Source organism: Erinaceus europaeus, chromosome 2 (assembly GCF_950295315.1).
Source record: "Erinaceus europaeus chromosome 2, mEriEur2.1, whole genome shotgun sequence".
NCBI lineage: Eukaryota > Metazoa > Chordata > Mammalia > Eulipotyphla > Erinaceidae > Erinaceus > Erinaceus europaeus.
Genome location: NC_080163.1, coordinates 140,447,063 through 140,467,858, shown reverse-complemented (window position 1 = coordinate 140,467,858; position 20,796 = coordinate 140,447,063). Strand labels below are relative to the sequence as shown.

At 49.3% G+C, this 20,796-nt stretch overlaps 1 protein-coding gene across 1 annotated transcript in view; it reads right to left on the bottom strand.

Annotated features, from left to right (window-relative positions):
• ATP6V0D1 (ATPase H+ transporting V0 subunit d1) overlaps nt 1-20,796 on the bottom strand; it is a 69,512-nt gene that overhangs the window by 25,205 nt on the left and 23,511 nt on the right. Inside the window, exon 2 of the mRNA XM_007517734.3 lies at nt 573-744. Coding sequence (XP_007517796.1) covers nt 573-744 — 172 coding nt within the window. The remainder of the gene's footprint in view (nt 1-572; nt 745-20,796) is intronic.

The following is a 20,796-nucleotide window of genomic DNA, read 5'->3' as shown; positions in this document are numbered from 1 at the left end:
TTCCTCACTGGTAAACAGATGCTGCTTCTTCCAAGTGCCCACTGCCCTCAGCCTGCAGGTCTTGGGGGTACATCCCTCTGCCCAGCTTCTCCAGGAGGGGCTAATGAAGGCAGGTGGCATCCAATGATTACAAGCATGGGGCCATGTTTGAGTGAGGAAAGGTGGCCTGGTGTCCAGCATCACCACCTTTAACCCTGAGAACCAGGGCCACCCATGCTGGAGAAGAGAGTGAATGGGTCTCAGCTCAGACAGAGCCAGAAAGAATGAATGGTCCACCTTGAAAGACTGGTTCTTAACATTCTCCATCTCCTTGACCTCAACTCCACATAGGGCATGGTAGCCTGCTCAGTGTTCAGTGTGGGTGCAGTAGGGATGAATGAGGGTAAGGGCACCCGTCAGCCTAATCTCTGTAACACTAAAGGTTAAGAGAAAGGGGCTCTGCCCAGTGCCACAGCAAGGGGTACCCGCTCATCACATTCCCAGGCAGCAAGGAATCCCACTTTACAACTGGACTGCTAAAAGCCCAGTCCAATCACAGTGCCCAGGAGGACTGTGAAGGTAACATTACTCACGTGATGAAGTCCAGGAAACTGGCAAGTGGCTCATAAGCATGGTTCCTCATGTGACGGAACTCCACCACCATCTTCTCCTTGAGCCGGTCATCGATGACTGACACTGTCAGCGGGGAAGCCTCATTGGCCAGGAAATTGCCATAGTCAGTGCTCTGCAGGTGCAGCTTCAGGTCTAAAACCCAAAGGCAGGGAGTGAGGGCTGGCCATGCTGAGCCTCCTTGGGGTCCCAAGGGCTCCTTCCCACTCTCACACACTAGGCCCCAACACCTTCTTGGCAGATGTATCCTCCTGCTGCTGTCCTGATTTCTTGTGTCCATCTCTACCTCTAGCTCCCTGTTGGTTCAGAGTCTACCCCAAATGTAGGTCCTAGAGAAGCCCAAGGCCCTTATACTAGGAACCATCTCACTAGGCCCGAGTCCAAGGATGAGTAGAATGATTTTTCTCTTAATGGAAAGGCCATACAAATACATTCACAACCCACAGTTTTGAAGGCCCTTCTATCCAGTAAGCTCTCGGATGGCCCTAGGCCAGAGCAGAAGATTTGGGTTCCGCAAGAGATGGCTTACCCAGTACAGTGCACACCTTACCTTGCATGAAGCCTACACCATGTGAGAGCACCATGAGTGGCAGCAGGGGAACTCCACGGATAGTAAAGTGGTGCTTAGGTGGTTCTGTCTAATTTCCCCTCTCTCTAAATAAACAAAATTTAAAAACTGGGTCCAAGAAGCTGTTCAATGCTGTCACTCAAATACAAGGCCCTGAGTTCATTCCTTGGCACTGAAATAAAAATAAAATAAGGGAGTCAGGTGGTAGCACGGTGGGTTAAGCGCACATGGCTCGAAGCACACGGACCGGTTTAAGGATCCCGGTTCGAGCCCCCAGCTCCCCACCTGCAGGGGAGTCCCTTCACAAGTGGTGAAGCAGGTCTCTAGGTGTCTACCTTTCTCTCCTCCTCTCTGTCTTCCCCTCCTCTCTCCATTTCTCTCTGTCCTATCCAACAATGACGACAATAAGAACAACTACAATAAAATAAGGGCAACAAAAGGGAATATTTAAAAAATAAAATAAAATAAAAATAAATGATCTAAGGGGGGCTTAGGAGACAGCACCAGCAACATATTTTCATGCTTGAGGTACCAGAAGGCTCAGATTTAATCCCTGGCATCACCAGAGGCCAGAGCTGAGCAGTGTTCTGGTGACAAGTAAATAAGTAAGTAGCAGGCCCTGAGTCCTGATGTCTGAAGCACTGTGGCTAGAGGAGCAAGCCAACACATCCCCTGGCAGAATAAGGCTTTCAATAAAGATGATGGGCTTGGGAAACAGCTTAGTGGCTATACAAATGACTTTTAAGCCTAAGGCTCTGAGCTCTCATCTATGTCCTATCAAATAAAAAAGGTGGGGGAGAATGGCTGCCAGGAGCAGTGGATTCATAGTGCAGGCACTGAACCCCAACAATAACCCTGGAGGCAAAAATAAATAAATAAAAATTAAAAAGAGAGGGAGAGAGACAGAGACACCTGCAGACATGCTTTACCACTTGTGAAGCTTCCTCCCTGCAGGTGGGAAGCCAGCGGCTCAAATCCAGATCCTTGCACTTAGTACTATGCAAGGATACTGCCTGACCCCCCCTCATATTTTATTCTCTCATTCATTTTTTGTCATCAATGAGGCTTCATTATTGTAACTTTTTCAGATAGAGACAGACATGCAGACAGACAGACAGAGGGAGAAATAGCATAGTAGCAAGGCTCCCAACATAATAGTACTCCCGATGTACCAGGGACTCAAAGCTGGGTTGACAAATGGAAAAGCAGACATCCTCCCAGGTGATCTACCTCAGCCCTCTAGTATGGCCCCCCCCCCCAGGTGACTGAGTCCCCTGGGTAGAGGTTTTTGTTTGTTTTTTTTTTTTAGTGATTTAATAATGCTTTACAAGATTACAGGGTACAGTTTCACACCACACCCACCACCCCCACCCTCCCAATGATAACCACCATAGTTCTCACAAAGTCTTAAGAGACAGTATGTTTTCTACTAAGCCTTGTTTTTCATTTTTTAAAATATTTTATTTCATTTATATTTATTTCCTTTTGTTGCCCTTGTTGTTTTATTGTTGTCATTATTGTTGTTGTTGTCACTGTTGGATGAAATGGAGAGAGGAGGAGAAGACAGAGCTGGGGAGAGAAAGACACCTGCATACCTGCTTCACCGCTTGTGAAGCAACTCCCCTGCATGTGGGGAGCCAGGGCTCAAACCCGGATCCTTACACCGGTCCTTGTGCTTTGCGCCACCTGCGTTTAACCCGCTGCGCTACCACCCTACTCCCCTTTATTTTATTTTTGAGAGAGAGAGAGAGAGAGAGAAACACCAGAGCACTGCTCAGCTCTGATTTAACAGTGGTGCCAGGGATTGAACCTGGGACTTTGGAGCTTCAGGCAAGAGAATCTCTTTGCATAACCATTATGCTATCTACCCCACCCACTTTTTTCTTTTTCTTTCTTTTTTTTTTTAATCGATGGGGCTTGGTGCCTGCACTACAAATTCACTGCTCCTGGAGGCCATGTTTCCCATTTTGTTGCCCCTGTTATTGTTACTGTTGTTGTTGGATAAGAAAGAGAGAAATCAAGAAAGGAGGGGAAAACAGAGAGGGGGAAAGAAAGATAGACACCTGCAGATCTGCTTCACCACTTGTAAATCAATTCCCCTGCAGGTGGTGAGCCGGGGGCTCAACCCGGGATCCTAACCCGGGATCCTTACGCTACTGCCCAGCCCCCTCCTTTTTTTTTTTTCTCCTTAAGTGATAGATTCACTTGCACAAACCCATCAGTTTGAGGGACCACTAATGTCCTTGAAGTGGTCTTTGTGGATGTAGAACAAATGGTGAAAATATGAAATGAGCCCTTCTATTACAGTATTGAAATTAAGCTGACTCATTTGGTCAAATCATACTTGTGCCCTGAATATGCATGCTTGTATCTATCAGTAGGCATTGTGACCTGGGCATAGAAAGGGCTCAGATCCCCCTGGGGAAGCTACAAAATGGTCATCCAAAGGCAGCCTGGTCTGAAAGAAGGATTTTTGGATCAGACTACCCAGCACAGTGGTAATTGACCCAAACCTACCCGTCTCACCACAGCCAGAAGAGATGGCAAACTTGAGCAGAAGGCAAACTCCAGTCCTCCTGGCAGGGGCCATCGTGCCAGAGGCCCCACTATTTTCTGGGATAGTGAGTCAGGGTCTTGCCACCCTGAGCCAATCTCTTAATTTTTTTAAATATTTATTTCCTTTTTGTTGCCCTTATTGTTTTCATTGTTGTTGTAGTTAATTATTGTTGTTATTGATGTTGTCATTGTTGGATAGGATGGAGAGAGGTAACTGGGGAATGTTATGCATGTACAAACTATTGTATTTACTGTTGAATGTAAAACATTAATTCCCCAATAAAGAAATTAAAAAAAAAAAAAGAAATGGAGAGAGGAGGGGAAGACAGAGGGGGGAGAGAAAGATAGATACCTGCAGACCTGCTTCACCACCTATGAAGTGACTCCCCTGCAGGTGAGGAACCGGGGGCTCGAACTGGGACCCTTACGCAGGTCCTTGTGCTTTGCGCCACGTGCGCTTAACCCACTGCACTACCACTCGACTCCCAATCTCTTAATTCTTACTCTCTGAAGCATCCAGGGGCCAGGCGTCCCCCAGACCTCCTTGCTGGGCTGCTGGGTGGCTTCCCCAAGAGCTGGGAGCCATCACCTCCCACACTAGTGCACTAGGACTGTGAAACCTTCTCTGCTTTTGCTCCGTGTGGCTTCTCTGCCTGGGGAGGCTTGCTCATTGGCTTCCCGCCATCAGTTGGTTACCCTCGTTACTCTCCCCCAGCCCCTTATCCCCCCACTCGCAATCCATCTAACACTCAGCAGGCATAAGTCAGATGGGAATCAGTATCCCAACAAGAGGGAGGGAACCAAGACCCTCTCTAACTAGAAACAGATGGAGTCCTGCAAAGCACTCAGCCCGTGCCAGGAGCAACCTGTGTGCTGTTTCATAAACTCATAAAGGAGCAACCAGAGGAAGTAAGAAACCTGTCCAGATGGGCTGACATGTGGATTGGGTCATCCCCAACTCTGGTTTCCTCTCCTCCTCTACCACTGCCCCACATGGTACCTCCTGGACCAGATTCTCCCTCAGTCTTGGCCCAGAACAGACTCTTCACATATGGACACAGTAGCCTAGACAGCCCTTAGTTCCAGAAGAGCTGCAGGTGGCAGAGGGGTAAGAAAAGACAGGGCACTTCCCTGCCTTGACTTTGGAAGTGATCTGCACACTTACTGCCCATCTGTCAAGGGCTCTGAGTGGATATGACTCAGGAACCTGCCCTGGTATCACCTGTGGCATTAGCATTCCTAGAGAGGAAGGTGTGCCCGTGAACAAGAGGTGAGGCTGAGGGCTGGGTTCTCCTGAGCCTTTTCCCCATCGATGAGGCTTAGCAAGGGCCTTTTTTTTTTAATTTATTTATTTTCCCTTTTGTTGCCCTTGTTTTTTATTGTTGTTGTAGTTATTGTTGTTGTTGATGATGTCATTGTTTGATAGGACAGAGAGAAATGGAGAGAGGAGGAGAAGACAGAGAGGGGGAGAGAAAGACAGACACCTGCAGACCTGCTTCTCTGCCTGTGAAGGTGGGAGCCAGGGGCTCGAACCGGTATCGAACTGGTATCCTTAAGCTGGCCCTTTCGCTTTGCACCACGTTTAACCCACTTGCGCTACCACCTGACTCCCGGGCCTTTTTCTTTCTTTCTTTCTTTCTTTCTTTTTTTTTTTTTAATGCAACACCCCATACTTGGCCGCTGTGATCTGCTGACATTGCATCTGGGGAAGCTATGCTCCCAACACTGCGGGAATGCAGACAGCCGGGTGGTTTCTCCTGGCGTGTGCTGGATCAGAGCAAACCCGGGAGACTCTACTGAGAATCCTGTCCAATGCCTGAAGAGTCTTCCTTACCCGGAAACTCATTTTTAAAAGCCCCCAGGGACAAAGTCAGAGGGCTATTCCAGACCACTTTCCCTCGCCAAGCCCCAAGTCTCCCTGTGACCCAGGGAGAGGGGGATGGCCTGCCAGTCAAGAAGGCGACTTACAGGCAGTTGGGCTAGCTGATTCCTCTGATCAGACCACACAGGGCTTCTGAACCAGCTCTGACCCTGTTTGAGAAAGCAGGCATCCAGGCCCAGTGGCTGGCAGCCCCAAACCCATCAGACAGTCCTCTGGCTAAGACAAGGGCTGTTAGAAACTTCCCCCACAATCACCACCAGCTTCCTGCTCTCTCTGGGGGATTCAGAGGAGGGGTTATGGCTGGAGGAGGGACCAGTGTTCAGGAGGAGAGGCCTGGAACTTGTTGAGAGCTTCGTGGGAGACCATCCCCCCCAGCACTGGCCCAGCCCCCAAGGGCAGCTGAGGACACAAGGAGTTCTGGATGGCAGGGGCTAGTTCTGCTCTGCACACTGAGCCTCAAGAGCCTGAGAGCTTCAGTGATGGCTCCGAGAGCCCCAGACTTGCCTGGGCTAAGGCCTGAGAAGTGTTCTAGTTAGCACAGACTCAGGGGAGTGCTCTGGTCTACCCACAAGCCCAGCTGTCTACCCCAAATCCTCCCATCTGTGGCCCGGCACCAGAAATGTCTGGCCAGTCTGGGATCTCTCACAACAAAAGACCTGATCAGAGGATGACCTCCCATGTGCAAGAGGGTGCTGCTGCTCTCAGGAAGTCCTCTCTGCAATCTGACTTAAACTCTCCTCAGAGGAAGCCAATCAACTCAGTTTCCCAGGACCCTAAGCCTTTGGCCTGCTCCTCAGCACTCCTCAGACCACTGGGACCTCCCCACACCTCCTGTCTCTGTCCCACCTGGCCCCAGTGTTGTAGTGACTCTCCTCCCACCAGCCCCACCATCTGACCCCTCTGCCCAGACCTCCTCACAGTGACCTTTTTGCTGGTCTCTGCTCCATTTCTTGGGATTCTGCTCCCAAGTCCACTCTCTATACCACTGCCAGAGTCAAGTCTTCCAACTCCAATGTGTCGCTGTTGCCTTTACCCAAAATGCCCACATGGGCCCACAGCTAAAGCCTGGCTTCCTCCCCATGGCCTAGGAGGGAGGCCCCTCCCTGTGCCCTCGGTCTTTGTCTGAGACTGCCTCAGCCCTTGGTTCTGCTCTACTGTGCTACTGTCTGGCCATAGGCGCCTGCTTCTACAGTCACTGCTCCAGCCAGTGCTCCAGGGAAGTCCAAGATGCCCTGGAGAGAAATGTTTGAAGTGCAGGAAACTGGGGCTACTTCCTCAGGCCCAGCCAGAGAGCATCCCAGCCAGAGCTGGGCTGGGAGGTCACACCCTAGCCTAGAAAGTGAGAGTTCCAGCCTCCACAGTGTGCCATTGTCTACTGAGGTTGCCTGGCTCCTACAGCTTCAGTGTAGTCCTAGGAAGGCACCTGGAGAGGCTGCACCCCGATCCCCACCTGGCATGGCCATCCTTCTAAAGTTCCTAGAGTGGCACCAGACTCAAGGTGGTCCCAGAATTCCCACCTGTCCTCCAGCCCCTGCATTCCCCCACCTACCCAGGTCTCCTGGGGTCTGCACACCTTAGCAGCAGAGCCTAAGCCCAACCAGTACTCCGACTCTCACCCCAATCCTCAATTAGACAGTCACAGGGACCCGTAGCCTGGCCAATGCTCTCTCCTCTCTACAGGACAAATTGTAGGCTGGGCAGCCAGCCCATCAGGCTCTTAGAGGTGGCATCCTGATAGCCTGCCTCTCCCTATCAGAAATGCTTCCCAGATCCTCCTAGCCCTGACAGGGATCTTTCAGCCCCTCCCAGCTTCCCAGGGGCAGGCAGCCCGTGGTCTCTCCAGCCCCTCCCCAAGTGCCAAGTGCGCTGGGAGCGGCAGTTAAGAGAAGGTCTTGGCCCATTCTAGGAGGGGTGGTCCCACATGGCCCCAGAGGCCCAGCAGGCACAGAGGCAGCCCCTGGCATCATACACTAGGCAGGGCGGCCCCTGCTCTACACTCACCCATGGCCCCATGGCTTTCAGAGGGGTCCTGCTGGCCAGCTGGCCACAGCGCAGTGTGAGAGGACAGCGTGTTCTCAGACTTCACTTCTGCTTTTCCAGAGGTCATTCAGCGACAATCTCCTGGGGAGCTCAGGGGTTTTCAGGAATTGTGGCCCAGTGAGTGAAACCAGATGTGCGGACATGCTCCCTGGGGTCTGGTGTGCCCAGGCTGCCACTCCTGCAAGGCTGATAGGGCCTAGGTAGGGGGGAGGCCTGGACCCAGGTGAGGAGCTGCTCTGAAGGGAGCTGCTCTAGGCCTGGGATCAAAGTCTAGCACTCATTCTGCCTCAGAGGCTCTCAGATGCTGAAACTACCAGAGGCTCAAAGCAGAGACACAGACAGGTGGATAGGCATAGACAGATGGCCAGACTAGTGGCCCAGGGGAGCCTCTCCCCTACCTCCCCACCCCCATACACACATACCAGGGCAAGTGTGCTATGCCTGAGTCCTCTCCACAGGCTCTGAGTGGTGGTGTAACCTCTCCTTCCTATCAACCCCAAAGCGGATGTGTGCACTGGCTGGCTCTGCAGGGTAAGAATGCAACATCTGGAACCCCCAGCATGGAGACCATTAACCCATGGCTCACTGGGCCTTCAGCACATACTGAGCATCTACTTCACCCTGTGACCCACCCCTCAGCTTCTGCCAATGCCCATCACAGGCTCCTGCAAACCTCAGGTAATGCCAGTGGGTTAACACTGGGTTCCAGCGACTACATGCTGCTCCCCTCTCTCAAACACCCCCTGCCATTCCCCATCCAGAGCCTTGGTGCTACCCCCTCCACCCCCAACCCATGCAAGTGAGGTGTCCATGGTCCCTGTCCTGGCCAGGGCAAGTTCACCCATTATCTAACAGTACCAGCCCTCCTCTACAGAACACTGGCTTCAGAACATTGTTCCATAGGTGGCTAAGTGGGGCAGGAGAGAAAAAACCTGGGCTTTGGAGTCACAATGCTCTGGGCTGAAGTCCTGTCTCACAGCTGGGTACTAAGTAGCTTGTGGGATCTTGCTGGACTCAGGATCCTGGCTGGAGATGTGTAAAAGGCTCTGAATGCCAGCCTACACCAGCACCTGCCAGAGGTTATGAAAAGAGGCTGTGGTTCACAGAGGACTACAACCCACCTCTCCTGGCGCAGAGGAGCCCCCAACACATCCCAGCTCACACTGCTGCCCCGGTTAGGTGGTCTGTGTTCTGAAACCCAAGTTGTTGCTCAGGTTGTCCTACTCAGTGAACTCCCCTACCCTTCTTCACATGGCCTGTCCCAAGCCTTCCCCCAGGGCTCTGGCAGGTCCTTGTTACAAAAGCCATGGGGGGAGGGGGCACAGTATTGAGGGTGGTTATCAGGAAATAGTTCAGCATCAGACTCACTCCTGAGATTCTAAGGTTCCAGTTTAGTATCTGGCACTGCATGTGCCAGAGTGGTATTGTGGTTTGTACAGTCCCCTGCTGTGTCCTGGGGAAGGAGGCAGAGGCGGTTCAACATGTGAAACTCCTGAAGTCGGGCAGTGGTTCATGTCCCTAGTCCTCACCTGTAGGGAGAAGCTTCACAAGCAGTAAAGCTGGGCTGCAGGCATCTTTCTTTCTACCTACCTACCTATCTATCTATTTCTATCTCCCCCTCTTCTCTCAATTTCTGTCTCTATCAAGAAAAGAAAGGAAGAAAGAAAGAAAGAAAGAAAGAAGGAAGGAAAGAAAGAAAGGAAAAAAGGAAGGAAGAAAAAGAGAAAGAAAGGAAAAAAGAAAGAAAGAAAGAGCGACCAAAATGGCCACCTGGAGCAAGGATTCATTGTGCAATCACCAAGTTCCAGTAATGACCATGGTAGCAATAAAAATACATTTTATTTTATTTATTTATTTTTAATATTTATTTTATTTATTTATTCCCTTTTGTTGCCCTTCTTGTTTTATTGTTGTAGTTATTATTGTTGTCATCATTGTTGGATAGGACAGAGAGAAATGGAGAGAGGAGGGGGAGACAGAGAGGGGGAGAGAAAGATAGACACCTGCAGACCTGCTTCACAGCTTGTGAAGCAACTACCCTGCAGGTGGGGAGCCAGGGCTCAAACAGGGATCCTTATGCCAGTTCTTGTGCTTTGTGCCACCTGCGCTTAACCCGCTGTACTATAGCCCAACTCCCAAAAATAAATTTTAAAGGTTAAGCACAGGTGGCACAAAGCACAAGGACCGGCATAAGGATCCTGGTTCAAGCCCCTGGCTCCCCACCTGCAGAGGAGTCACTTCACAGGTAGTAAAGCAGGTCTGCAGGTGACTGTCTTTCTCTCCCACTCTCTGTCTTCCCCTCCTCCATTTCTGTCCTATCCAACAACAACAACATCAATAACTACAACAATAAAACAACAAGGGCAACAAAAGGGAGTAAATAAATATAGAAATATTTTTTTAAAATAAAATAAATTTTAAAATAAAATAATAAAAATAGGGGGCTGGGCAGTGGCACACCTGGTCAAACACACATATTATGATATTCAAGGACCTGGGTTTGAACTCCGCTCCTCACCTGCAATGGGGCACTTCATGAGCAGTGAAGCAGGTCTGCAAGTATCTGTCTTTCTCCCTTTCTATCTCTCCTCCCCTCTCAATTTCTCTCTGTCCTATTGAATATAATAAAAAGGGGGGAAGTGGGAGTAGTGGATTTGTAGTGCCGGTACCGAGCCCCAGCAATAACTCTGGTGGCCAATATGATAGTAATAATAATGTTACTATTATTAAAACATGTGGAACTCCTGACCCAAACCCATGTCTCACCTCATCTACTAGCAAGATCACAAAGAGCTCTGGATTGCCCTGGGGACCTGGGCAGACAAGCTAGGTCCCAACTCTGTATCTCACACCATACCACCAGCTGCAGCCCCTGGGGCCTTGGGAGCAGGCTGGAGGTGGCGTGGCAGAAGACAGCTCTTTCTCTGTGGGAAGCCCCAGGGTTGGCGGGCCAGCAGCCTCGGGAAGAACCTGGAGTCTACTGCTGGCACAGCCACAGGCAAATTACTGGGTTTCTGCTGGCATGAGGCAGAGCTCTTGCTCTCAGGGAAAAGACAGTGAGTTCTCGTCCCTTGGTCCCTGGGCTGGCATTCTGTTTCATGCTGGAGGCCTGTCAGTGAGATGAAGCCTTGGCAGGAAGGGGATGAGAATGATCAACTATCAATGCCACAGGCTGGGGCACCACCCACCAGCAAAAGTATACAAATGGGAGTGCCACCCCTATGTCCAGGAGGCAGCAGGATTTCTGACCAGGTTTACCACCCCTCTCCCTGCTCTCAAACAGGTGGCAGGTGGAGGCAGAGCCCCATTTAATTACCCTTCTACTCTCAGGAACACCTTGTCCCTGTGGCTGGAAGAATGAAAACATCTCTCACATCCCATGAGGAAGTCAACCAATCTGACAGGCGGGAGGGTGCCAGGCAGGTGACGATGCTATGTGCCAAAGGGAGGGGCAGAACTGGTTACTACTGCACCCAGGGCAAGTTCCAAGAAGTTCTCCTCTGACTGAATAGAGATCCGTCTGGACAGCCCCTTGCTAGGACATCCCCACCCAGGCTCCAAGCCTCCAGAGCTTGGAGGGCAGCTTCCCTGTGTTCCCCAGCCACAGCCCAACCTGGGAACCCAGGGAGCCAGCCTCACAGAGGGCAGGAGAGGGCGGACCACACCATCCTCTGCTACTCTCCTGCACTTTGACCTTGACTAAGGTCAAGGGGCTGTGAGGAAGAGCTGCTGTTGCCTGTTTTTCCCAGTGATGTGAGTTTGCCTGGATAAGAGTGAGGAAGGCCTGGAACCAGCAGCCCAGCTGTGCTAGGAAGCTTGCTCAGAAGCTCCACACCACCTGAGCCCTGCCAGCCCTCCGCTCTCCATATGGAGCCCTCAGAAGGAAAGACACTAAGAAAAGCTGGAGCTTACACAGATTGGGGGTAGGGGGGAGGCTGAGAAAGCCCCCCACCCCCCATGATTCACATGAAATTAAGCTAAGTCAGGCTGGATTCTCACTGGAGCAGCCAATCAGAATGCTTCACGGTGCCAAGAAGCAAGCAATGTCAGGACTATAGAAATGCTCATCTGGGGGCTGGATGGTGGTGCATCTGGTTGAGTGCATACGTTACAATGAGGACCTAGGTTCAACACCCGGCCCCCACCTGCAGAGGGAAAGCTTTACAAGTGGTGAAGCAGGGCTATAGGTGTCTCTCTTCTCTCCCTATCTCCCCCACCCTCTCAATTTCTGGCTATCTCTATCCATTAAGTAGAGATAATAAAAAATAAAAGAATAAAATAGAAATGTTCATTTTGCTTAGACTTAGGCCTGTGGACAGGATTGCAGCATCAAGCTTAATCTGGAGTTGTGAAGCCATACTGCTCTCAGCATGAAGCCTCATTTCCTGCAGCTCATGGAAACTGAACAGAGCAACCTGCATCAGGAGCAGAGCTACATCCATGCCCAGCACAGCCAGGGGGCTTGGCCAGGCAAGAAGTAACGAGGGCAGTAACATCCAGGCTGGTCTCCAGGCCTCCTCATTCACCTGACTCATGAGTCTGGTGGGATATGTGCAGGGAAGCAGTAACATGCCAGGCTGGGCCTGGGCTGGCCCCTGGATGAAACCTCCTGTTTGCTCAGTTAAGCCTCACAGACAAAGCTTTGTCCAAATGACAGAAGCCAAAGGGGGTGACAGGGAGGCAGGGAGCCTGGGCGAAGCCTGCAGGACGACACTCTATGGCCCTTCTTTTCTCCTGGGGCTTGCCACTGGTATCTAACTTAGAGGAGTGTGGAGGGAAGTGGGTGTACTATAGCTCCTGCCCTAGCCTGGCCTGATGGCCCCATGTGCTGAGTTATGGGCTGTGGCTCACCCACATCCCTTGATTTCTTCTCTTTCACCTCCAAACTAGATGCCCTGTGACAGGGTCCGGGGAAACAGTGAGGGCCCAGGAGCAGGGCCTCTTTCACCTAGACATTCCTTGTGGGCTTGGTGGCTAGGCACAGAGAGGCATCCCTGAACAAAGGAAGGAGAAATTAAGAAAAGATCCAAAGACTGTAAAGTGGCTGGGGAGGAGGAGCCAAGACAGGTGTCAGGAGTCCAGGCCCTTAGGCCACACCTAGGACCCAAATTTCTTGGTTAAGATAAGAGAGTGGATAAAGTTACTTGCGGGGGCCTGTCCAACTCTGATCCCCTTCTATGACAGTCAGGTCTGACTGATCCCCTTCTGTGACAGTCAGGTCTTACAGTGAACCACAGCCCCTGAGAATTGCTAGGGTTCAGAGTAAGCCCAGAGGCCCGGGGACCCATAGAACAGCCTTGGCAGAACTAAAGGCAGATGCAAAGGAGCCTCTGAGCAGCCATCAGAGACTAGAGGTGGGAGCAGCCAAGAAAGATCAAGTTGCAACAGCAAGAACACCACAGATGACTCTTCAGAGAGGGAGTTGCATCTACCATCCAAACACAAAGCCAGGCAGATCTGGGTAAGTACCCAGGGCCAGGCCAGAGCTGGCAGGAAAGCAGCATCCAGCACTCCATCAGGGCTGTTCCTCCACACACCCACTTCCCCACTACAGACCTGCCCGCCCGCCACGTGCAGTGCCATGGGCAGCTCCCGCCAGAACCTCGGGCTGCAGGCTAAGCTGCAGGGTGCTGGTGGCTGCAGACAGGAAGAGTAGAAGCCAGCCAACTCAGTGGCCTTTTTCCCACTGCTACATGAGGAGGAAGGTCAACAATCCTATGCAATATAGTTTTTTTTTTTTTTTAAAACTAGGACTAGTGGCCCAAGAAGCACAATGAATAAGGCATTGGACCTGCAGACATGAGGTCCTGGGTTCAACCCTCAGCATTACATTTACAAGTGCACAAATGATGCTCTGGTTCTCTTTCTCACTAACAAAAACAAATTAAAAAAAAAATCCAAGACCAGCAAATACCTCATTTGGACAGTGTGTCTGCTTTGCTATGCACACACCCCAGGTTTGAGCCTATCCTCCATCACACTAGAAGATGCTTTTGTTCTATGCTCCCTCTCCTCTCCTCTCCTCTCCTTTCCTCTCCTCTCCTCTCCCCCTCCCCTCCCCTCCCCTCCCCTCCACTCTTCTTCTTTTTCTTCTTCTTCTTCTTTTTCTTTCTCTCTCTCTCTCTCTCTCTCTCTCTCTCACTATAACACTGCTCAGTTCTGGCTTATGGTGGTACAGGTGACTGAACCTGGAACTTTGGAGCCTCAAGCACAAGAATCTCTTTACATAATGATTATGCTATCTCCTCTGACCCCCCTCCTGTCTTTTACAATTTTATGTATTTATCTGTATTAATTGATACAGCGATAAAGGGGGAGAGAGAGAGAGACCACATTACTGCTCAGCTTTGCTTTATAGTGGTGCTGGGGGTTAAACCAGGGATCTCAGAGCTTCAGGCATGAAAGTCTTTTGCATAACCATTATACTATCTCCCCAGTTCCCCTCTATTTCTTTCTACCTGAAAAAGTCAACCGGGATTAGTGAAGCCTTCACAATGAAAATAAATATATATACACACACACATATGTCCGTAAGACAAGGAGTAGGTGTTGACTAAGGTGGAAAGCAGGGAGGTCAATGGAAAAGTTCCCTTGAACCTGGGGAATAGTTAACCATGGGGGTTATAGAACCCATTCCAACTCTTGGTTCATTCCAGCGTGACCCAGGCAGGGGTCATAAGGGAAGCATGGCAGTCAAGGTGGAGTGGCCTGCACCTGTACCTTCCCCCAGGAAGCTGGGGCCCAAGGAGGTGCGAGTAGGAAGAAATAGACCAGAAATACTGAGCCATGTGATCTATCTAATCTGAGAAAGTCAATTGGTACATGTGTGAGGGCAAGTAGAGCCTGGGGCAGAGTCCCAAGGGACAGCAGCCACCCAAGGGAGAGGGTAGAGAAGTAGGTGATTCAGCTTGGCTGGCTCCCAGACCCAACCACACCCCCTTGCCCAGGCTCTCTAGCAGCTGAATGATCCTGGTGCACCCTCTAGTGACTACAAAGAAAATGACACTGTCAACTGCAAGGGGTTCCATTTCAATTCTCCAGACACTGCTTGAGAGAGATAAACTGTAGACATCCACAGAACCATGAACAAATGTGAGGGACTGGGATTAGGAGGTAGGGAGACAGCTCATCCAGTAAAGTAATGCCTTACTGTGCACATGGCCCTGGGTCCAAGTCTCAGCACCACATGGGAGCACCACGAACAGTACCAGGGGAGCTCCATGGTTGACAGAGCAGTGCTGAATCATTTCTCCGGAAGGAAGGAAGAAAGAAAGAGAAGGAAGGGATGAAAAACGGAAGGAAGGGGAGAGATTAAAAAAAAAAGAGCAGATGGTAGAATGATTCTGCCTAGGAGACTTCTCAGCAGTATTGTGAAATACTGCACAATGCCCTGAACACATCCATGGGTGCCATGTTATAAAAAAAAAAAAAAAACAGGGTTGGGTGGTGTCTCACCTAGTTGAGCACACAGTTACAATGTGCAAGGACTCAAATTCAAGTCCCAGCCCCCACCTACAGCAGGAAGGCTTCCTGAATGGTGAGACAGTGCTGCAGGTGCCTTTTACTCTCCCCCTTCCCTCTCAATCTGTCTCTATCCAATAAATAAATAAATAAATAAATAAATAAATATTACAACCAGGGGACCAGTCAGTGGTGTACCCTGTGGAGATCACACATCATGTGTAAGTACCCAGGTTCAAGCCCCTGGCCCCACCTGCAGGGAGGAAGCTTTATAAACAGTGAAGCAGGGATACAGGGGTCTCTCTTACTCTCTCCCTTTCTATCCCCCCTTTCCTCTCAATTCTTGTCTGTCTCTACCATAAAGGGAGAGGGAATAGCCACTGGGGACAATGGATTTGTCATGCTGGCACCAATTTCCAGCCATAGCCCTGTGGCAATAGAATAAATAAGTAATCAGGACAGAGATTAAACACGAGCAGATCATGAGCCCAGGGAAGTCAATATGGAGACACAGTGGGTTTGACTCTGGTCTGTTCTGCATCACTAGAATCTTCTGAGGAGGAAGACTGACAGGATGTGGAAGAGCCTGGGGATCCTCAGCTTCTACACTCTCACTCCCCAGCTCTTCAGATTTTCCCAAGTCTCCAAGCCCCTACCCCCATATCTACCAGCTCTAAAGCTGTATCTAATAAATATCAATAACTTATTCATACAGAATCAGAGCAATCTATGACAGGTGGCACTCCTCTAGGTGGGGCCTCAGTTTGTCCTTCCCAGAAGCCCATGGGGCCATAGAACCCATTCCAACTCTGAGAGCTACTGGCGTGACCCAGGCAGGGGTCATAAGGGAAGCATGGCAGTCAAGGTGGAGCAGCCTGCACCTATACCAGGGGTCATACTTGACCTTCCCCTTCCAAACCCAGGAAGCTGGGGCCCAAGGAGGTGAGAGTAGAGCCTACTACCCTTCCAGTACCAGGAGAGTTATCACTCATTCAAACACAAAGAAATATCTATTGTATAAACTGCACAGCCACACTTGCTAGGTGTGTGCTGTTAAATCCTAACAGCCTGCCAGTGTCTTATTTTTACAGGTGGGAAAGTAAGTCTCATGGTGTTGTCACATGCTTAGTGTCCCACAGGTAGCCAAAAAGGAAGCCATGGTCCGCCTCGTGCCTGACCTTGTAGAACCTAAGAAGCCTAAACTAGACCTGGTGACCTAAAGACCTGGAGAGATCCTGGGTCCTTGAGCAGCTGCAGATGCTTTATAAGAGATCATGCACCCTTTCTTCAAGCCTATTTGTATTTGATACAGCCCCCTCCTAATAAGGTAGACTGTGTCTTGACAGCAGAGGCCAAAGCACAAGAGAAGTTACAGGGCAGAAACTGAGCCTGCAGGCAGACATAGGGCTGCAGCAAATGCTCTGATCACAGCTTAAGGGTGAGTGGGTGGCCTGAGAGGATGTCAGGGAGGGAACTAACAGAACCAGGCCAGGCCTCAGGGACAGCATTTCTGCTACATCTCATTTCCAGTCTCACAGAAGCTCAGCTGTGTTCACTGTATAACATGAAGAGTCAGACTAATAAATCCCAAAGGTCTTTATGCAAAATGTTTAAGATTTCAGCCTTTTCCTCTGCAATCCAGAAGCCCTGGTCATCCAGAAAGCCTTATATGCAAGTGGTCACCTCAAAAGGCCCTAGGCATGGGCTCCACCCCAGAAATCACTGAGCAAATTCAAGGCAAAGTGTGTTATCACCCGCAACAGCAAGTTCTGACACAACCTCCTGGGGCCAGGCTTTCAGCACAGGGGTTATCAGTCAGTCTGTGGCTTGTTACTGTCTTGACCATAAATAGTTTCCCAGATAAAATCAGACTAAAGTATATACTGGTGCAAGATGTAATCAGTGAAAGGAAAACAACTTGGGGAGACAAGGAAAGAAAAAATGACTAGGTACCAGGTGAGAGGTGAGCAGGGGAGCTGTGCCTGCATGGGGCCAGTGGGGCTCTGGTCTGGATTACATGAAATTTCCAGCCCTGACCCTCAACCACCTGAGTTCTGAGTCTTTTTGCAGATTTCTTTACTAATTTTATATGAGACTGGTACTTTGGTCATTTGCAGGTCTAGGGACTGAACCCAGGGTTTCATGTATGTGAATTACCACTAAACCACACACACACTTTTCCTATTTCTAGAATGAGACGCAGAGAGAAAGCAAGCAAGAAAGAGCACATATGCAAAGGAAAAGCACTGCTCTGCCACTATGGAGGAGTTCTTATGTGTCTCGGGTCACCAGGATGGTTACTGGGTATCAGTGCCTTCTCTCTGTTCACCTGTATGTTTTCACATACCTTATTTTAGATAACTTTCCTATCTAGGAAGCCAGGCAGTGGTGCACTGGGTTAAGCACACACATTACAGTGCTCAAGGATCCAGAGTCAGGCCCCTGCTCCCCACCTGCAAGGAAGAAGCTTTATGAATAATGAAGAAAGTTCTGCAGGTATCTGTCTGTCTCTCCTTCTCTACTTTCCTCTCTCCTAAAAAAAAGAAAGGAAGGAAGGAAGGAAGGAAGGAAAGAAGGAAGGAAAGTGGCCACCTGGAGCAACAAACTCATTGTGCAGGCACCAAGCCCTAGCAATAACCCTGGTGGTAATTTAAAAAAAAGGGGGGGGGGGAGTAGGGCAGTAGCACAGTGGATTAAGCACAGGTGGTGAAAAGCGCAAGGACTGGCTTAAGGATCCCAGTTCGAGCCCCCGGCTCCCCATCTGCAGGGGAGTCACTTCACAGGCAGTGAAGCAGGTCTGCAGGGGTCTGTCTTTCTCTCCCTCTCTCTGTCTTCCCCTCCTCTCTCCATTTTTCTCTGTCCTATCTAACAATGATGACATTAATAACAACAATAACTACAACAACAATAAAACAACAAGCGTAACAAAAAGGAAACAAATAAATAAATATAAAAAAATCTTTAAAAAAAAAAAAAAAAGGAAGCAACCCAGGTGTCCAACAACAGATGAGTGGCTGAGCAAGTTGTGGTATATATATATATATATATATATATATATATATATATATATATATATACAATGAAATACTACTCAGCTATAAAAAAAAATGGTTTTCAGACAATCACCGTTTTCAGACAATCTTGGATGGACCTTGAAAAATTCATGTTAAGTGAAATAAGTCAGAAACAGAAGGATGAATATGGGATGATCTCACTCTCAGGCAGACGTTGAAAAATGAGATCAGAAGAGCAAACACAAGTAGAACCTGAACTGGATTTGGCATGTTGCACCAAAGTAAAAGACTCTGGGGTAGGTAGGGGGGAAGAATACAGATCCAAAAAGGATGACAGAGGACCTAGTAGGGATTGTATTGTTATATGGAAAACTGGAAAATGTTATGCATGTACAAACTATTGTATTTACTGTCAAATGTAAAACATTAATTCCCCAATAAATAAATTTAAAAAAAAATCTAACTCAGTCCTTATGGAAGGTCACACTTTTTGAGCACCTGTATGGAATTCCACTGTATTCATAAAGCATGGTTTACTTAGCCACACCCCACCAATGGGGTTAGCATCCTGTTGATACTAACTCATTTCTGTGACCATCAAGAAATGTGTGATCAAGCCCCCGGCTCTCTACCTGCAGGGGAGTCACTTTACAAGCGGTGAAGCAGGTCTGCAGGTGTCTGTCTTTCTCTCCCCCTCTCTGTCTTCCCCTCCTCTCTCCATTTCTCTCTGTCCTATCCAACAAAGATGACATCAAGAACAACAATAATAACTACAACAAGGGCAACAAAAGGGAAAATAAATAAATATTTTTTTAAAATTAAAAAAAAAAGAAATGTGTGAGCACCTGCATGTCCACTCTCTTGGGCTAACTTAGGGCTGTAAGCCTACAAGTGGGGCTTTAGGGCCTCACAGTACATAAACATGTCATGTTTTCACAATAGGGTGAAAACTTGTTCCCCCAAAAGGTCCACAAGTCAGCCTCCTATTAACTTTATTTTTTGGAATTAATTAATTTATTTATTTATTAGAAAGAAACAGGGAGAAACTGAGAGAGGTGAGGGAGAGAGAGAGGGAAAGAGACAGAAACACCTGCAGTTCTGCTTCATCACTTCCTTGCAGATGGAGATCAGGGACTTGAACCTGGGTCCTTGCATACTGTAACGTGTGCACTTAACCAGGTGTGCCACCGCCTGACCCCTATTTTTTGGAATTTAAAGTATATTTCACTTCTGCTGGGTCTTGAGGGGTGAACAGGAGTTTCTTGGCATAGGGAAGCATGCATTAGGCAGCAGAGCTGTCTCCTAGGGGTTGCAGAAATGGGGCCAGAGGAGGGATTCCAAGGGAGAAATGCAGGAAGGAATACTGAAAGGTCTTGGGGACCGAGTCTGTCACCAGCACCCACTAAGGTCCAGGCCTGGGGCCATCGAACTAGCTCACCTGGATACTGTGCTGCTTTGCCATATGTACAACCGAGGTTCAGGCCAGCCCCCAACACACTGAAGGAAACTTTGGTGCTATGGTCTCTCTCTTTCTGTCTGTTTCAAAATAATTTCAAAAGTATGTCTCAATAATAAGGTAGGGAAAAGGGGAGCCGGACGGTAGCGCAGCAGGTTAAGTGCACGTGGCACAGGGCACAAGGACCTGAGGAAGGATCCTGGTTCGAGCCCCGGGCTCCCCACCTGCAGAGGAGTCGCTTCACAGGCAGTGAAGCAGGTCTGTAGGTGTCAATCTTTCTCTCCCCCTCTGTCTTCCCCTCCTCTCTCCATTTCTCTCTGTCCTATCCAACAACAACAATATCAACAACAATATTAACTAAAAAACAAGGGAAAATAAATATTTTTAAAAATTAAAAAATATTTAAGGCAGGGAAAAAAAAAACACCTCCAAAACTTCCATGCCAGTTATGCAACAGGAGGCATGGCAGGAATCTGGAGGGGAGTCCCTGGCTGTCATTCTCCCTGCTCAGCCTGCCAGATCAGGCTCCACGCCAGGTGTCCTTTCAGGCCATGCTTGTGTACACTTGGCCTAATGCTAAGACAGCTCTACAGCCTGCTGGCAAGGTTCCAAGCAGAACTAGGCTTCTAAGGGAGGCTTGCCCTGGCTTCAGGCCAACAGAAGGGCAAGTGTGGGCTGACCAATCATCATGGCAGTGACACCCAGACTGCTGTCTTGTGTGCTGCTTCCCCTGAGCTCCAGGCATGCACAGCTACCACCCTCTGATACTCCAAGTTAGGACACGAGAAGCAACACCTCCTCAGCAATCACTCTGCACATGTTCAAAATCCTTTCTGCCAAGGTCTGCATCTCAGAAGCAGCTCTAGCAGCTACCCCTAGACATATAGGAAGCCAAAAGCCTAAATCCTGGGGGTCAGATGGTAGCGCAGAGGGTTAAGCACATATGGTACGAAGCACAAAGACTGGTATAAGGGTCCCAGTTCCAGCCCCCAGCTCCCCAACTGCAGGGGAGTCACAGGCAGTGAAGCGAGTCTGCAGATGTCTATCTTTTTTTTTTTTAATTTCTTTATTGGGGAATTAATGGTTTATATTCAACAGTAAATACAATAGTTTGTACATGCATAACATTTCCCAGTTTTCCATATAACAATACAACCCCCACTAGGTCCTCTGTCATCCTTCTTGGACCTGTATTCTCCCCACCCACCCA